At 42.3% G+C, this 18,684-nt stretch overlaps 1 protein-coding gene across 1 annotated transcript in view; it reads right to left on the bottom strand.

Annotated features, from left to right (window-relative positions):
- LOC126251759 (inositol hexakisphosphate kinase 3-like) overlaps positions 1 to 10,253 on the bottom strand; it is an 84,596-nt gene extending 74,343 nt beyond the window's left edge. The window contains exons 1-4 of the mRNA XM_049952375.1: positions 9,940 to 10,253; positions 9,593 to 9,846; positions 9,137 to 9,336; positions 8,627 to 8,802 (exon numbers count right to left, since the gene is read on the bottom strand). Coding sequence (XP_049808332.1) covers positions 8,627 to 8,802; positions 9,137 to 9,336; positions 9,593 to 9,846; positions 9,940 to 9,972 — 663 coding nt within the window. The 5' untranslated portion in view covers positions 9,973 to 10,253. The remainder of the gene's footprint in view (positions 1 to 8,626; positions 8,803 to 9,136; positions 9,337 to 9,592; positions 9,847 to 9,939) is intronic.
- Positions 10,254 to 18,684: the final 8,431 nt, after the last annotated feature.

Here is an 18,684-nt window from a genome sequence, read left to right as displayed (position 1 = left end):
CGGAGCCTGCAGAGAACCACAGAGTCCCTGCAAGATGCCCTCATCGAGGATTTCCATGCAATTCATGGTCCACTAAATGGCTCGCAGTTTGTTGTGCATACTGAGATTTTGCCATTCCGTCTCCAAAAACTGAAAAAAAGTCTTGTGGCATAATAATGAACGCAGGTCAGTTGCGGGGATGCCAATCTCCAGAAGTGGTTTCTGTGTAGCCTGTTTGGCCAGCCTGTCAGCAAGTTCATATCCTGGTATTCCAACATCACTGGGGTCCAGATGAACACCACTGAATGACTGGACCGTTCCAGGGCATAGATGGACTGCTGGATGGACACTGCCAAAGGATGATGACAGCAGCACTGGTCAATAGTTTTCAGGCTGCTCAAGGAGTCGGTACATACAAGAAAAGAATCCTCAGGGCATGAACAAAGATATTGAAGTGCACAAGAAATGGCCACCAGCTCTGCAGTGAATACACTGCACCCATTGCATAAGCAATGCTGTTCAATATGGCTGCCGTGCACATAGGCAAAGCCAACGCGACCATCAGCCGTAGAGCCGTCTGTGTAAACCACTTCAGAGACACATCAAGAATCGAGAGGAAGTGACAGCAAAGAGCTGCAGGGTGAATGGAGTCATTAGGGCCAAGTGAAAGGTCCAAACGAAGCTGCAGCTGAGGCATACACCATGGAGGCGTACATGAGCGGACCGCGAGTAGAGGTGGTAAAGTGAAGGACTCCAGTTCGGAGAGAAGGGACTGCACGCGAACCGCAATCGTTAGCCCCAACCTAGGCCTCAGATGCGTAAGATGGACTGCCATGGGCGGGAAAAGGAGACGGTAATTCGGATGCTCAGGGGAACTACCAATGTGTACTCTATATCTGGCAATCAGTTGCACACGTCTAATCTGCAATGTTGGGCCACCAGCCTCCACCAGTATGCTGGTCACTGGACTCCTCCTAAAAGCTCCTGTCGATAGTCGCACCCCCCAGTGGTGCACATGGTCGAGTAGATGCAATGCTGAAGGCTCTGCTGACCCATGAACCACGCTCCCATAGTCAATTCGGGATTGGACAAGTGCTCTGTAGAACTGCAGCAGCATAGAGCAATCTGCACCCCAATTGGTGTTGCTCAGGCAAGGGAGGGCATCAAGGTGCTGCCAGCACATCTACTTAAGCCGACGAAGATGAGGGAGCCAAGTCAATCTAGTGTCAAAAACCAGCCCTAGGAACTGGTATGTCTCCACTACAGCGAGTGAATCGTCATTAAGGTAAAGTGCGAGTTCCGGATGAACAGTAAGACACCGACAGAAGTGCATTACACATGACTTTGCAGCTGAAAACTGGAAACTGTGGGCTAGAGCCAATGACTGCACCTTGTGGATGGCTGGAGGTGCCGCTCAGCAACACCAGTGCTGGTGGAGCAATATGAAATACAGAAGTCGTCTGCATACAGAGAAGGTGAGACGAATGGTCCTACAGCTGCTGCTAGACCATTAATGGCCACTACAAATACAGACACACTCAATACAGAGCCCTGCAGGACTCCATTCTCCTGGATATGGATGGAACTATGGGAGTCACCAACTAGGACATGGAAGGTATGGAGCGACAGGAAGTTTTGGATAAAAATCAGGAGTGGTCCTCAGAGACCCGACTCATACAACGTGGCAAGGATATGATGTCGCCAAGTCATGTCATATGCTTTACGTAAGTCAAAAAAAGACAGCAACCAGCAACCAGGTGTTGGTGTCTGGATAAGACTATTTGGATGGCAGACTCAAGGGACACAAGATTATCAGTGGTAGAGCGACCATGGTGGAAGCTGCCCTGACATGGAGCCAGTAGGCCATGTGACTCCAGGACCCAACCCAACCGCTGACACACCATACACTCCAGCAGCTTACAAAGAACGCTGGTGAGGCTGATGGGCTGATAGCTATCCAGATCAAGTGGGTTTTTACCAGGTTTGAGCACTGGAATGATGGTGCTCTCCCGCCATTGCGATGGAAAGATGCCATTGCACCAAATCTGGTTGAAGATGACGAGAAGATGTCACTTGTAGTCAGATGAGAGATGTTTAATAATCTGGCTTTGGATGTGATCAAGCCCAGTAGCTGTGTCGGGGCAATGTGCAAGGGCACTGAGGAGCTCCCATCTGTGAATGGGGCATTATAGAATTCACTGCAGCGTGTAGTGAATGAGAGGACGTTCCCTTCCAGCCGCCAAAAGGCTGGGGGTAATTCTTTGACGCAGAGACTCTAGCAAAGTGCTTAGCAAAGTGCTCGACAATCGCGTTTGCGTCAGTACATAACTCACCATTTATGGTAACACCGGGGACAGCTGTTGGGGCCTGCTACCTATGCCCATATATGGGAAGGTGCCACGTAGCACCCAACACTCTTTCTTCCATTGTTTGATAAGGTAGCGAACACAGGCACGGAGCTGTTTAAAGGCTATGAGGAGCTTCAGGGAAGGGTGCTGCTGTAGAGCTCTCCGACACGCCTTAATTGCTTCAGCGACTTCTAGCGACCACCAAGGGACTGCCTTATGCCTAGGGCACTATCAATGTTATCATGTGGGGGAGATTCAGCAATGACAGCAGAGGTGAAAGTTCCCCAGTCCGCCTTGTTCAAAGCCCATATGGGCAGGCATCTGTGTGCAGCGACAGGAAGATGGGGAAGTGGTCACTACCACACAGGTCATTATGTGCTCTCCAATGGATAGATGGGAGATGTGCTGGGCTGCAAATTGATAAATCAATGGCCGAGTAACTACCATGAGCCACACTGAAATGTGTGGTGACCCCAGTATTTAAGAGGCAGAGGTCGAATTGCGACAGTAAAGTTTCAACGTCCCTGTCTTGGCCAGTAAGTGTGGTACCACCCCACAAGCGGTTATGGGCATTAAAATCTACCAGAAGTAGAAAAGGTTTAGGGAGTTGATCAATCAGTGCAGCTAATACACTCAGGGGTACTGCACCATTTGGAGGAAAATATACATTGCAGACAGTTATTTCCTGCGTTGTCCTTATTCTGACAGCCACAACTTCAAGAGGTGTTTGACAGGGCACATGCTCACTACAGACCGAGTTTAGGACATAAACGCAAACTCCGCCTGACATTCAATTACAGTTGCTATGGTTCCTGCAATATCCCTTATAGCCGTGGAGGGCAGGGGTCTGCATTGCTGGGAACCAGGTTTCCTGGAGGGCAATGTAGATAGCAGGTGTACAGCTAAACAGTTGCCGTAGCTCAGCCAGGCGGTGGAAAGACCGCCGCAATTCCGCTGGAGGATGAATTGGGAAGGCATGGAACATTCAATGAGGCAATTTACACCTCAGAGTCACCTGCTGCCACCAATTTATTGCCTGAGCAGTCCATATGCATTGTGTCTGAGGGTTTGGTGAGATCTAGGTCCTCAGCGGACGCAAAAATCTCTGCCCCATAATCACCCGCAGATCTTGTAGGTAGTGGTGGTGTGTGTGCCACCACAATTTCCTTGATCTTAGGGGTTTTCATTTTGGATTTCTCTCGCTACTCCTTGTGTTTCCCTGGCTGGGAGGACTACACTGGCTCAGTCTCTGGGACTGAGGATGAGTGTGAAGCTCTACGACCAGCTGCTTTTGGGCTCTTTAGCCACTGGTGGGAGTCGTCTTTCCCACTAGAAGAAACCTGGGAAGGGAGTGACCCAAGGTACCCCTTCCTAGCGAGAGAAGCCGAAGAAGACTTACCCTTCTCCGGCTTAGAAGTGGGGACGGACGTCCATGATGGTTGGGGGGAGGGGGGGGGGGGGAGTTGTTGCTCCCAAAGTAGGTGGTGCAGGAACAACAGGGAAGGGAATGTTCCCCACCATCAATGGGGCAGGTGTAGTCTTCCAGCTCTGAGAGGTGACCTGGGTTGGCGGAGCTGATGGTGCCAGAATTGTTATAGCAGCTGCGTAAGACGATGTCATACACACAGGATGCAGGCGTTCAAATTTTCTCTTAGCCTCAGTGTAGGTCAGTCTGCCCAGGGTCTTGTACCCCATGATTTTCCTTTCTCGCTGTAAAATCCTGCAGTCTGGTGAGGAAGGGGAATGATGCTCTCCACAGTTGAGAGAGATGGGAGGTGGGGCACATTGAGTATTGGGATGGGATGGACGTGCAAAATCTCGACATGTGATGCTGGAAGTACAGTGGGAAGACATGTGGCCGAACTTCCAGCACTTAAAGCACCGCATTGGGGGAGGGATATATAGCTTGACATCAATGTGGTAGACCACCACTTTGACCTTCTCGTCACTCTAAGTTGGCGCGCAGCTTGTCGTCAGACTGCAAAAGAAGGTCTCTAAGGAATATGATACCCTGGAACATATTTAAGCTCTTATAAGGCGTGATAGTAATGGAAACATCCCCCAGCTTGTCACAAGCGAGTAATGCCCATGACTGGGCAGAGGATGCCGTTTTTATCAAGACTGACCCTGACCGCATTTTGGACAAGCCCTCCACCTCCCCAAACTTGTCCTCTAAATGCTCTACAAAAAACTGAGGCTTCATCGAGACAAAGGAGTCACCATCAGCTGTCATACAAATGAGGTACCAGGGCGAATAAGGTTCGTTGTCATCCTTAGCCTGGCGTTCCTCCCATGATGTGGCGAGGCAGGCGAACATTTAGGATCATACTTCCTTGCATTGTACTGAGACTTGGAACACTTAGAGACTGTTGGTGTTTGTTCACCATCAAGTGATGACGTGGTGTGTGTCATCTGCCCTGATGCCACCCACTCCGACCAGGGGCCCTCCCCTTGGGCACCACCCAGCCGCAGCAAAGGCCACCTGACAGGATGGCCACTGCCGGGAGTCCCGATGCCCCTGGGTAACAGGCATCTAGTCCTTGGGATACATGAGGAGTTAACGGCACAGGCATCAGCAGAGCAATCCATGTGTGACCAGGGGGCTGCAACCAACAGGGTACATGGCAGCCCCACCACAACAGACTGGCTATGGTGCTGCATATGAGTTGCAGTGAATTCCATGGCCCTCGGTGCAGAAAATGACACTCCATAGTGGGTGGAGGAAAACACACCCAGGAAGGTGTGATGGAGGATGAGCGGGACTGCAATGCCACAATGAGAAAGTGGGCTAAAAATCTCAATGCACGATTGACACGAGGCACCTAGCCCTTCCCCAGTTGGCTTGCTCTTCAGGAAAATTTTGATAATTGGAGGTCAAACCCTACAGGGGACCATCACATAAAGGCTGAAAGGTGAGAGACTCCTTTTAGCCACCTCTTACGACAGGCAGGAATACCCTCCGGCCTATTCTAACCCCGGGCCTGTAGGAGGTGTGCCAGTAAAGTTTCAATGTCTTTACCACTGCCAGTGATCACTGTTCCACAATTCCCAAAGGGTTATGGGCATTTAAGTCACCTGAGACTAGGAAATGTGGGGGGAGCTGGGACATGACATCATCAAGAGGGAGATAAACATTACAGATGGTAAAATCCTGAGGTGCTCTTACCTGGACAGCTACTGCCTCCAACAGTGTATCAAGAGGCACAAGGTCACTATATACAGAGTCAAGCACATACGTACAAACTCCAACCAATACCCTTTCATAGTTGGTACGATTCTTAAAATAACCTAAGTAGCCACAAAGACAGGGGTCCAAGTTGCTGGAAACCAAGTTTCCTGGATGGCAGTACAGAATGCAGGGTAAGTGCTTAAAAGCTGCTGTAGCTCAGCCACACAGTGGAAAAATCCACTGTAATTCCACTGGAGGATCAGACACTCTGAATACTGTGGGGGGCATGAATCGACACGGCAGGAGGGGGGGGGGGGGAGGGAGAGGTGGTTATCACCTAGGGACATGTGCTGCCGAGATGTAAGGGGGTCCACCGATATACATTCTGCGGCACATTGCCTGGGGAGATCTGGTGCCTCAAGGGTCACCGGGATCTCCACCTTGTGCGCAGGAGTACATGCAGAGTCCAGTGGTGTGGGGGCCATCAGAGTTTCCTTCATCTTGGAGGACTTCTTTTTATCCTTGTTCTTCTCCCTGAATTGGTTTCAGGCACAGAGGAAGAAAGAAGTCTGACAGCCAGTAGCCTGTGGTTCCTTCAGCCACCAGCTGGCATATGGTTGTGGACCAGCAGGAACCATGTTCCAAGGGCCCTCCTCCTGACTAGAGAAGGCAGAGGAGGATGACGGGCCTCCAGCTCGGGGATGGGGACTGGTGTGCCCAGCAGAGGGGGAGCCAATGTCCCAAAGCAGGTGTGGCGGAAGCACCACAAGGACCCCTAACTGCCTAGGGGGGGCAGGTGTCAGTGGGCAGCTCTGAGGGCCCACTGTAGGGGGCTCAACAGAGGAAGGGATCATTGACAGAGATTGCGATGACATTGCAGCTGTAGCATAAGATTGTGTGATTTCTATGGGATACAGATGCTCATACTTTTTCCTGGCCTCTTGATATGTGAGCTTTCCCAGGGTCTCATCCTCCTGGATTTTCTTCTCACACTTAAAAATGGAGCAATCTGGTGATCAGTAAGAATGGAGGTTGCCACAGTTTACATGGGTGGGGGTACAGGTGTAAGAAATGTCCACAATCTCTGCAGACAGGGATAGCAGTACAACAATAAGAGGGTACTACATAGACTTTAAGCACCCCATAGGACAAGGAACATAGAGTTTTACGTCACACCCATAGACCATCACCTTGACCTTCTCGGGCAATGTATCACCCTCAAAAGCCAAAATGAATGTCCAGTAGCAATTCTGTTTTCCCTTGGTTTCCTATGGACATGACAGATGAAATGCACATCCTGTCGCTCACAGCTCATTTTCAGATTTCAAAAGAAGATCAAGTTGACAGATGATGCCCTGGACCAATTTGAGACTCTTGTGGAGAGTGACAGCCACAGGAATGTCACCCAACTTTTCACAAGATAGCAGTACCCATGACTGGGAAGGAAATGACATTTTAATCTGGAGGGAACCACTGTTATCTTAGAGATGGCTGCAACTTCCCTGTATTTGTCTTCAATGTGCTTGACAAAAAATAAATGCTCTTTGGTCAAAAAGGTGTCCCTGTTGGTCCTGGTAAGACCAGGTACTGGGGCGAGTAGTAGCCCTATGTTCCCCCTACGGCGGGGCCAAGGAAGGGAATGCATTGGGACTGTATTTTATTGCATCATATCAGGCCTTTCCATTCAAAGACACTGCCGTGACTGTGTGACCACCAACAGGAGGAAACAGGGGAGGAGGTGGATAGCTACACAATGAACACTGACAATTCTGAAATATATATGCACAAGAGCAGTAACTGGTATAAATGCAAAAACACAGGGAAGAAATTGTGGATGAGGGTAGATCCAACACAGTAATGGTTGTGGGAAAAAATAGGATGCACAGACTGAAAAGGAAAAGCGAAACATGCAAAGCCAGTCTGAAATACAATTACTGTAAGAGGAAGTAGTATAGAGCTATTGCAGTATGGATGGCGGGAGATTTTTTTTTGTGTGGGAGGGGGGGGGGGGGAGGGTAAGAATTGGATAAGAGATTGGAACAGGGATGCGGGTCAACCCAGGGTGATGCCTAGATGGGCTAGACTGAGAGCTGCTGTATGTAAGAATTTGTTGAAAGAACAGTCCCAACTGATGCAATTGTAAGATGTTAGTAGGAAAAAGCAATGATGTAGGAAAAGATAGATTGCTACTTACCATAAAGAAGACATGTCAAGTTGCAGACAGGCCGATTAAAAGACACTCATGCCCGTCTGCAACTTGACGTGTCTTCTTTATGGTAAGTAGCAATCTGTCTTTTCCTACATTGTTGATATTCCTAACTGGCATTTCCATTGTTTGATAAGATGCTAGCAGCATGGAGTTGAAGGGCGAGAGGATAGATGTGGAATGTTACGCAGTTCATCACACCATGCTGAGCAGCATTACTTTAGTAGTCAAAACTCAGCAGGGTGGACAGTAATTTCATTGTACAGTATCTGTCTTATCATCGCTGGGGTTGTCCAATGCACTCAGCTGGAGAAGTTGAGTAAGAGTATGATGAAGCCCTTTCAAACAAGCAAGTAAAACACGGCAGTTATGAATGACTGTATACTGTCAAGTAACAGAAAATAAGGACGAACGTGTGGAGTGCACCAAACATTGTCTAATTTATCACAAAGTTTCCCAGGGAATTTAAACATCTCCCTTCATTCATTCCATCCCCTCTTTGTGTTCTGTACTTGTATTTTCCATACGTGTATAGTTTGAGCTATATACGTTCACTGTACAACCATGACAATTTCTACACCACTATGGGACGGTCCTTGGATGGATAAATTGAAAAATAAATAAGCTAAATAAATACCATGTAATGTAGAATAAGTCATGGTACACAGAAACAAAATGACAAACCATAGAAACTTAATTTTTAACAAGTAGTGATCAATGGACAGCTTAATGATGTCCATGTTGATGCCACCAAAATTTTATCCAGTAAATTACAAGGAAAGGTATTTTGACTGCATCCTCATTTATGCCAATCAGTGGTGTCCACTTCTGCTAAAAATTGTGTATAATAATAATAATAATAATAATAATAATAATAAGAAGAAGAAGAAGAAGAAGAAACAACTAATAAGAGACTATACTGACCTGCATTCCTCCGATACGAACACCAAGTTTTCCAGATGTTGTGCTAACAACTTTGAACATTTTACTTTGTTTCTTTGGCAAACTTGCAGTATCTCCATATTGGCGTGTGCCCATTTTCAGATCAAGAATACAAGGATAGGTAAACCTAGATGCCAAATTTTCGAGTAAAATAAAATCTGATTATTTGTTAAGTAGATATTTTCTTCCACTCTGTACATTGACAATTTTAGTACTATTTAATTATTTCATGCTTGCGTATTGTCTCCTCATCCACAACTCACTTTTCAGTAACATTCACAAAGAAACTTTTACTTTCAAATAAATAAAAATAATTGCTTTAAACAGCTGTCCCTTTACATAGGCCTATCTAAAATACTTATAGCCTAAGTAGCTGAGTAGTTTGAACAATGGACACTTATTCATGGCGATGAGAAATCTCTACATTATCAGGACTTGGCCTAACCCATACATACACTGCACAAACGGTGCCCCTCTTTTTGAAAAGGATACTTGGTTCCTGTTCACCAACTTTAATAGTAGAAATCATCTTCTGTAACTGACGTTCATAACACTGAAGTACCCACGGATTGACAGGCACTGCAGATTTTGGGATATCCATTTGATTTTCATTTCTTATGGAATCTTCTTCAAATAATTCATTGTTATCGCCTTCTGTTTCAATACTACCTGTTCGACGAATACGGATTTTTCTAAAAACAAGACGAGTTCGTGTTACCAATCTTCTCTACTGAAGTTGAGTATTGAAAAGTACGAGACATCCAAACGCTTACTATGAATGTTGCCTCACAGGTCTCTAAATGGGCAGCAATCTCCTTCAGCCATCATATAATTCTCATTTGAATTTCTGTCAGGAAACATTCTTGGTAAGTGTCTGCTACAAAAGCGCGCAAAATCTGCTCAAAAAAGTACTCCCCGACAGGAATCTCAGTAACTACTCAGATTTACCTCTTTGTGCTGCGTTGATTTTGCTTCGGAGAATAGGAGTCCGTAGGAATGGCAATGAGCGATATGTATCCATCTTCTTCGGGTACAGCTTTCACTTGTAGCGTTCCGTAAAATTTTGGAGTGAATTTTCGAATGGCATCTGGAAGCGTTTCGTAAAACTCTAGCTCTCTTTTCACTAAAGGCTTGCAAACCGTATACTCGTCTAAGCAGAGCATAGATGAATGTCCTCCTACCTGATGAATAAATGGCTCTAACTGGGAAACAATAAAAATACATTACCATCCTTCTAATTAACGGTACTGTCAAGTAGTCGCAAAATAGTTTCCATTGAAAAATAGTGCACTTACTTTAATAGCCAACTTACTTCCAGCTTCATCCATCAGCTATTTGTTGAGGCATGTGTTTCTATGCCTGCTAAAGTATCTATTTTCCTTTGAATGGGTGGACCTGACGTTCGTAGCAGACGAATTTCGGAGAAATATCAGACACTAAAAAATCAATAATTCACGTACCTACGCCCTGCATCTCAGAAAACTACGTACGCAATGTCGAGACTTCTGTCTCTGTTTCCTTTAAGACTGTTATTTTTATAACAACACCGTTTCGGGCCGAATTTAAAGTGTTTACACGAAGTTGTAAAACATAGCAGACAACTTCCACCACAGCGATATATCTGACAAACTTCAATTACTACACACTCTGGATGCACTACGAAATCAAACAACATATTTGCTTTCAAAAATCTCTGCGATTTTTCTCCCAGTTTTAATTTGTGGAAATGAGAAAAATATGTACTTCTTAATTACTTATTAAATATCCCTTTTACCTCACCATCAGTTTAATTCCGTTATGTTCACTTGAGGTTGTGTTATTTCTTGTTTGTCTGATATCTAAAACGATAGTTTAGTTAGAAAAAGGATGAGTACGGCTTAACATCTCGTCGACAACGAGGTAATCAGATGCAGATTTCTATAAGTGTCTCACATATGTAAACTCTACAGTACTGATTATTATAGTGGTCTACAGTTCGAAGACTGGCTTGAGGCAGCACTTGACGCTTCTCCAACCCTTGAAAGGCTCATCACATCCGAATAAGAACTGCAATCTATATCTGTTTGAATCTGCTTACTGAATTCATTTCTTGCTGTCCCGCTGCAATTTTTACCCCCACCCCCCATAAATACACACACACAGCCATTTCGCTCTATTACCAAATAGACGATTCCATGATCCCTCACGATATGTTGTATCAATCGGTTGCTGCTCCTTGTCTACATCAGCATCTACATTTGAACTCTGCAAACCACCGTGAAGTGCATGGCAGAGAGTACGACCATTGTACCAATTATAAGGCTTTCTTCCCTTTCCATTCAATTAATGGGGCGCGTGAAGAATCATAATGCCTCTGTGTGTCCTGTAAGTAATCTAATTTTGTCTTCTCGAACCCTTCGTGAGCGATACATAGAGGATTGTAATATATTTACAGAGTCATTATTTAAAGCCGTTTCTTGAAATTTTGTAAGTACACTCTCTTGGGGTAGTTTACAAAGCGTTCAAATGTCTGCGAGTTCAATTTCTTCGGCATCTCTGTGACACTGTCTAACAGGTCGAACATACCTGTGACCATTTGTGCTGCGTTTCCCTATGTACTTTCAATATCCCCTGCTAGTACTAGTAGACTGATCGCGCTTCCCCAATGTTCTGCAAATAAACAGAAGTATATCACCTGCTTTACCCAGATTGAGCCTGTCTGGTCATTCCATTTGATATCTCTACAAAACACCCAGGTAACGGTATGAACTGGCCGGTTCCAACTGTGACTCATCGATATTATAGTCATAGCATACTAAGTTTTTCGTTTTGTGAAGTGCAAAATTTTACATTTATTAGTATTTAAAGCAAGGTGCCAATCTTTGCACGATTTTGAAACCTTTTCAAGATCTGACTGAATGTTTATGCAGTTCCTTTTGGATTATAATTCATTACAGAAATCTGTATCATCTGCAAAAAACCTGAGGTTGCTATTAATTTTGTCTGCAAGGTCATTAAAATACAACATTAACACTTCCCTGGAGCACACACGAAGCTAATTCTGCACCTGTTGACAACTCTCCATCTAAGAGAAAGATCTTCAATCCAGACACAAATTTCATTTGATACCCCATATAATATACTTTTGACAAGAAACGTAGATTTAGTACTGAATCAAATGATTTTCGGAAACCAAGAAATATTACTTCTACCTGACTGCCTTGATCAAAAGTTTTCAGTATGTCATGTGAGGAAAGTGCGAGTTGGGTTTCGTGTGATCGATTTTTTTCGGAATCCATGCTGGTTTCCACGGAGTAAATCATTTTGTTCGAGATCTCATTATGCTTGAGCTCAGAAAATGTTCTAAGAATCTACGGCAAATCGATGTCAAGGACACTGCACAGTAGTTTTGTGGATCATTTCTACCATATTTCTTGTAAACAGTTGTGAGCTGTGCTTCCTTCCAACTACTGGACACAGTTCTTTGTTTGAGAGATCTATGATAGATTATAGTTAGAAAAGGGGCTAACTCGGCCACAAATTCAGTATAGAGTTCCATCGGTCCCCGGAGTTTTGTTCGATTTTAACGATTTCAGATATTTCTCTACACTACTGACAATAACACTTATTTTGCTCACCTTTTCAGTGGCAGAAGGATTAAATTGGGGTAACTCTGGATGTGAAGTGCATCATTTAATTGTGGTGTGCTAAATACGCTGAGTTGTATTGTAGAACTTGTTAGCAGCTGCGAGCAGTTGGGCAGTACTATCCTTTGCCTACCCGGAGTCCCGAAGCTATTGGCCTCCTTGGCATTTATTTGAGGTTGTGTATGAATACTGTTCAATAAGTACTCTACTCAAAGATGGTTGATTCTGCCTGGGTTTGATCTGGGCAAGAATCCAGTTCCTTTATGCCTTTCAGTGACCTGTTTTGGGGCTATGTGTATCGATCTGGAGGGTTCTGTAAGCACCAAGCCAATATTTTGCAATGTTAATCTATTACTTGAAATCATTGTTTGCTATCATTGAGTATTTGATACTACTGCTTGTAATTTCTGTTTGTGGTAGACCTTATGGCACTTCCCAGGGCGAGTTATTGGTTTTGACCTGAAACTAAATTTCTGTGCGATCAGCCTAAAGGTACGCACATGTGGATCATGTGCATGCATATGCTTGTATTTGTATGCTCTCTTACTCTACGTCGAGGAGCCCTTCGGGTTATAGGTGTACATTTTAACTGGTCATCTGCCATTTGGTGTGTATCCAAATTACAGTGTCTATTAGCCCCAAAGAGGCCCCAGTAAAGATATGCCTTGACTTATTTAATCTTGTTTGAATTATTATGTAATTATTGTTTTAAATGACTTTGTACATTGACTCTTCTTATTGCTAGGAAGGTTAACTTGCAACGTTTATGAATGGACCGTTTCTGTACTGAAGTTTTAATAGTAGGTTTCCTTGAAGATCATCTTTAATTGCCTGTTTAAGTATAGCTATGTATGTTAATGTCTATCAAATTTGTTTGCGTTGTTGTTTGGTATTTGTTTACAGCCTTGTATGACATGTTGCTGTTCTGTTGGTGTGGGGCAGGGACGCGTTTTCCTTCTCCTTCAGTACCTTTCCCATCATCTCACGAGGTCTATGTGTTGGCAAGTCACGCATGCTTCTGCAGATCACCTGTTCTTGCCTCAAGTTGAGTAGTTTATTGCCATTCTTTTGGTATCATCACGTGGTAGGGGTGTTGCCATATCAGGACTTGACTTTAGTGATTTTGGGGCAGTAATGTACTCATTGGTCCTGTTACTGTAAAGTCCTTGTAGGTGTGTGATAAAAGCCTTTGAGCAAACTGAGCACTGAGTTTCTTGATTTTTTTTTTAAATTATGGATTTTAATTATGATTATCATTTCAAAAGCGCTTTTGGGGTCTAGTATTTTATTTAACTACTTAACTTCATTTATGTGTAACAGCTTTGTGCCCAATCAGTGAAGTATTACTGTTTGCTTCGGTTTTTACAGGAGTGTAACTTTCAGCCCACTTCACCATATCTTGTCTCTATGGGAGCAGAATAACATTGTCTTATGATACCAAAGTGTCGTCATTTGCCTTATGCTTCCTATCGCTGTTAGTAAAAGGAAAATTTAACTTGATTGTATACCTCCTAGTGGTGAAGTGGGTAATGGACTTTGGAGACCAACATTGTACTTGAGTCTAATTTCTTGCCTTGGAGTAGGCCTTGAGCTTAATTTTACAGAGTAGGTGGATGCAGTTTATAATGTCTTTTATTTAACGTTTGTTGAACATATATTTAAGTCCTATTGTGGGATTCACCCACAGTTGTGATGCTAGTCACACAGACAGAGTGCCACTGTAGATTTATTTAATCAGTTAACTGTTTGTAATTGGGCTACCATTGCATTGCACAGATGGCATGTACTTCGAGTACTATTTGTAATTTTATGTATAATACAAATGTCCTTATGCATTACAATATTAATTTATAACCTTAACAATTTGTATCAATTTGGCAAGAATTTTGGGAACTGTTAGTTGGCTGTTTATACAAATGTTATTAAATAAAAGTATTTGTATTGGTATGATAAATTACGCTTCATGTTGGGCCATCCTCCCATGTGTTTTCCTTAAATTAAACCCAATTTCAATTTCTTTCTTGTCTGTTAGTGATTGGACACCAACTTTTGTGACATTACTTATGCCGCAAATTTCTTTTTTCCCCAATTCGATTCAGTGTCTCCTCATTAGTTATTCAATCTACCTACATCATCTTCAGACAGAAGACGGAGCTTCTAAAAAAGTAGGAATGAATCTACAATTTCCTTCTACCACCACAAAATATAATTTATGGCTCACTTTTTCATATAAAAATTATAAAAAATATAAATTTCATTGTGAAATTGGTGTAACATTAAGTGATAGTGAGAAAGGTCAATGGATGAATGGATGTATATAATTACAGTAAATTTGCATAATTACAGTAATTCACATTTACCTAAAATATTATAATGAAGGCAAACCTACGTTTCTAGCATTTGTAGACTTAGAGAAAGCTTTTGACAGTGTTGACTGGAATACTCTCTTTCAAATTCTGAAGGTGGCAGGAGTAAAATACAGGGAGCGAAAGGCTATTTACAATTTGTACAGAAAGCAGATGGCAGTTATAAGAGTCGAGGGGCATGAAAGGGAAGCAGGGGTTCAGAAGTGAGTGAGACAGGGTTGTCGCCTGTCCCCGATGTTATTCAATCTGTATATTGAGCAAGCAGTAAAGAAAACAAAAGAAAAATTCGGAGTAGGTATTAAAATGCATGGAGAAGAAATAAAAACTTTGAGGTTCGCCGATGACATTGTAATTCTGTCAGAGACAGCAAAGGACTTGGAAGAGCAATTGAACGGAATGGACAGTGTCATGAAAGGAGGATATAAGATGAACATCAACAAAAGCAAAACGAGAGTAATGGAATGTAGTCGAATTAAGTCGGGTGATGCTGAGGGAATTAGATTAGGAAATGAGGTTTTGCTATTTGGGGAGCAAAATAACTGATGATGGTCGAAGTAGAGAGGATATAAAATGTAGACCGGCAATGGCAAGGAAAGCGTTTCTGAAGAAGAGAAATTTGTTAACATCGAGTATAGATTTAAGTGTCAGGAAGTCATTTCTGAAAGTATTTGTATGGAGTGTAGCCATGTATGGAAGTGAAACATGGACGATAAATAGTTTGGACAAGAAGAGAATAGAAGCTTTCGAAATGTGGTGCTACAGAAGAATGGTGAAGATTAGATGGGTAGATCACATAACGAATGAGGAGGTACTGAATAGGATTGGGGAGAAGAGGAGTTTGTGGCACAACTTGACTAGTAGAAGGGATGGGTTGGTAGGACATGTTCTGAGGCATCAAGGGATCACAAATTTAGTATTGGAGGGCAGCGTGGAGGGTAAAAATCGTAGAGGGAGACCAAGAGATGAATACACTAAGCAGATTCAGAAGGATGTAGGTTGCAGGAGGTACTGGGAGATGAAGAAGATTGCACAGGATAGAGTAGCGTGGAGAGCTGCATCAAACCAGTCTCAGGACTGAAGACTACAACAACAACAACAATTATAATAAAATACGTTTTTCACAAAACTATCAAGTTTAAAGAAAAAAGGTAAACAGGTGTAAATAAAATGCAAAATAAAATAATTTAGATTTACCTAAAATAAAACAAAGGTGAAAACTTTTTAGATCGATTACAGTGCTGTATTATTACCACTAATATTGTAGATTTTATTCGCTTTGGCATATCAGATGTTGTGGAGGATCACTGTCCCCCACAAGATTATTGTGAATTAAAATAAGAATTAGAAAAACTTTTAAATATTCATAAAACTTTTCAAACTAAATATTCTAGGTCATGACATTCATTATCATTATTTTTAAGTTTCTTCATTCCCTTGCATCTCAATTTAATATCACCATCTTCAAAAAACTGAAAATACAAACTACTAATTATTTTCAAATATCTGTGTGATAAAATAATTTAAATTTATTATTCAGATCCAAATATATTTTTCTCCTTGTCTAGTAGCCAAATATTCACAACCAGTAATGTTATATATAACATTTAGTTATAGCTCACTAACCTTTTTAAACAAATTCGTATTGCTAGCGTTGTTGATCTTCTTGAGTGGAGCCTCCATTTGCATAGATAATTTTTTAATTAATATTTTATTTTGTTATTTTTAGACTGTTGATAATAATGCATCATGCTCATATGGTAGTGTATCTATTCTATTTTCCAAAATAAATCTTTTATCGTGATATGCTAAACATCTTTTTATTTGCCTCAACTGAAAAAAATTTAATTCTTAATGCTTCGTTTTAAATTCATAGTTCTGTACTGTTCCCTATTGTTAAACAAACAATCTTTACAATCCTCTAAGCTTATTTTATTTTTAACAACACACTTCTTGACACTTTCTGATGTTTCTCTATTTTGTCTCAAATTTTATAAGCATATATTTTTGCTATCAAACCACAAAAGACTTCCTTAATTTTTTCATTAAATTTAGGCTTCATTTTTCCGAAAACATTCTCATTTACTTGGGGAATATTGTCTATTACCTGTTTGGATAACCACTCTATCAAATATACTAATCAACGATTTCATGTCATCATAGAAATCTTCAATCTGTATTCTGTATATGCAACTGTCTCTGTCTTGATAACACAACTCAGTTTTCTTGCCATATAATTGTTTCATAACTCTATAGCGAAAATCATACATCAGTTCTTTAGATGAATCAATTACAGGGTGAGTCACTAACTATTGCAACAATCTTCAATGAGGGAGTAGTCGCTAAGGGGATGGCCCACGTTTCAGGGTAGTCTACGAAGTTTTTCTATATTGGCATGTGTGTTCTGTACCTCTGGACCTCTACAAACTCCACATGTAGCGATTCCAAAAATGGTTCAAATGGCTCTGAGCACTATGGGACTCAACTGCTGAGGTTATTAGTCCCCTAGAACTTAGAACTAGTTAAACCTAACTAACCTAAGGACATCACAAACATCCATGCCCGAGGCAGGATTCGAACCTGCGACCATAGCGGTCGATTGGTTCCAGACTGAATCGCCTAGAACCGCTCGGACACACCGGCCGGCTGTAGCGATTCCACCACGATTCTGCAAAGCCAAACTTCGCCAATCACAAGCTACTTTATATGAATACAGACAGTTTCATCTATTGGGTCAAATCTGCGATCCATGTTAAGCACTTAGGTACAATCATAAAGAAATCGACACATTTGGATAGGTAGCCGATAATCCTGTAGGAATAACACATCAAAATCAGAAGGCTATATAGGGTGAGTCACTAACTATTGCCACCTAGAATTATTCCAAAAGTATGATAGTAGCTGAAAAGTTTGTGGGACAAAAATTGCATGGGACAACGGGGGCCGTAATATGACGCTGGTTTGTTGTTGCTAGGTGAGGTCGCATCAGAGATATGAAGGTCAACTTTGTTTTCTTTTTAAATGGAATGCTATAGTTTGGTACTTATCTTCTGATAGCGGCTATCGAGACGAATCCAATGATGTGTAACAGTAAGATCAGCGAATGTCGAAAGGGTGGCATGAATGTCCATTTATATATTGTGTTTGAAGTGATGACCATTGGTATCAATGCAGTGTTGCAATCTTCTTATCATGGATCGAGTGGTATTCCTTATCACTTTGCTCTTATGGAAGCACATGCTCTGACAATTCTCTCTCACATATCTTTAGGTGTAGTTGGAACATCTTTATAAACAATATCTTTTACGAATCCCCACAAGAAAGAGCCCAGAGGTGTCAAGCCTGGTGAACAAGCTGGCCACAACACATCTCCTCCATGTCCAATCCAATGATTTGGGAATTGTCTCTGCAATTCATTTCTAGCCATCAGCGAAAAATGTGCCGGACACATATCATGTGGATTCCACATTCTGTTACTAAAGGTATTTTTTCCAATAACAGACCTAATGTTTCTTGCAGGAAAGTAGTGCACATCCTAAAATTAAGATTTCCTTAGATGAAATAGGGGCCTAAAATTCTATCCTCCAGAATCCCACACCATACATTCAGCAACTACGGTTTTTGGTGAGCAGCTTGATGCAGCCAACACGAATTTTCAGTTGCCCAATAATGTATGTTATGCGAATTAATATTTCCATGAATCATGATTGTCAGTAAATAAAATCAAATTAATAAATGTGTCATCCCTCTGAATCTGAAGTTGAGCCCATCGGCAGAATTCAATGCAATGCAAACAATCTGTACCAGTTAATTCTTGGTGGAGACTGAAATGGTAAGGATTATATTTATGGCGATGCAGAACAACACTACCCTTGCTCATGCCAGATTCCCTTGTGATCCGATGCGGACTAACACAAGGATCTCGAACCACAGTGGCAAGAGTACCAATTACTTGTTAGTAACTTTCCTTTACCAGATATTTTTCCAGTGCATTAAAGATCCAGTTGTTCTCAATTTATCATACATATATTTAAATGTACGATGTGTTTGG

Source organism: Schistocerca nitens, chromosome 4 (genome assembly GCF_023898315.1).
Source record: "Schistocerca nitens isolate TAMUIC-IGC-003100 chromosome 4, iqSchNite1.1, whole genome shotgun sequence".
NCBI lineage: Eukaryota > Metazoa > Arthropoda > Insecta > Orthoptera > Acrididae > Schistocerca > Schistocerca nitens.
The sequence above is the reverse complement of the archived record's forward strand: the minus strand, read 5'-3'. Positions and strand labels throughout refer to the sequence as shown.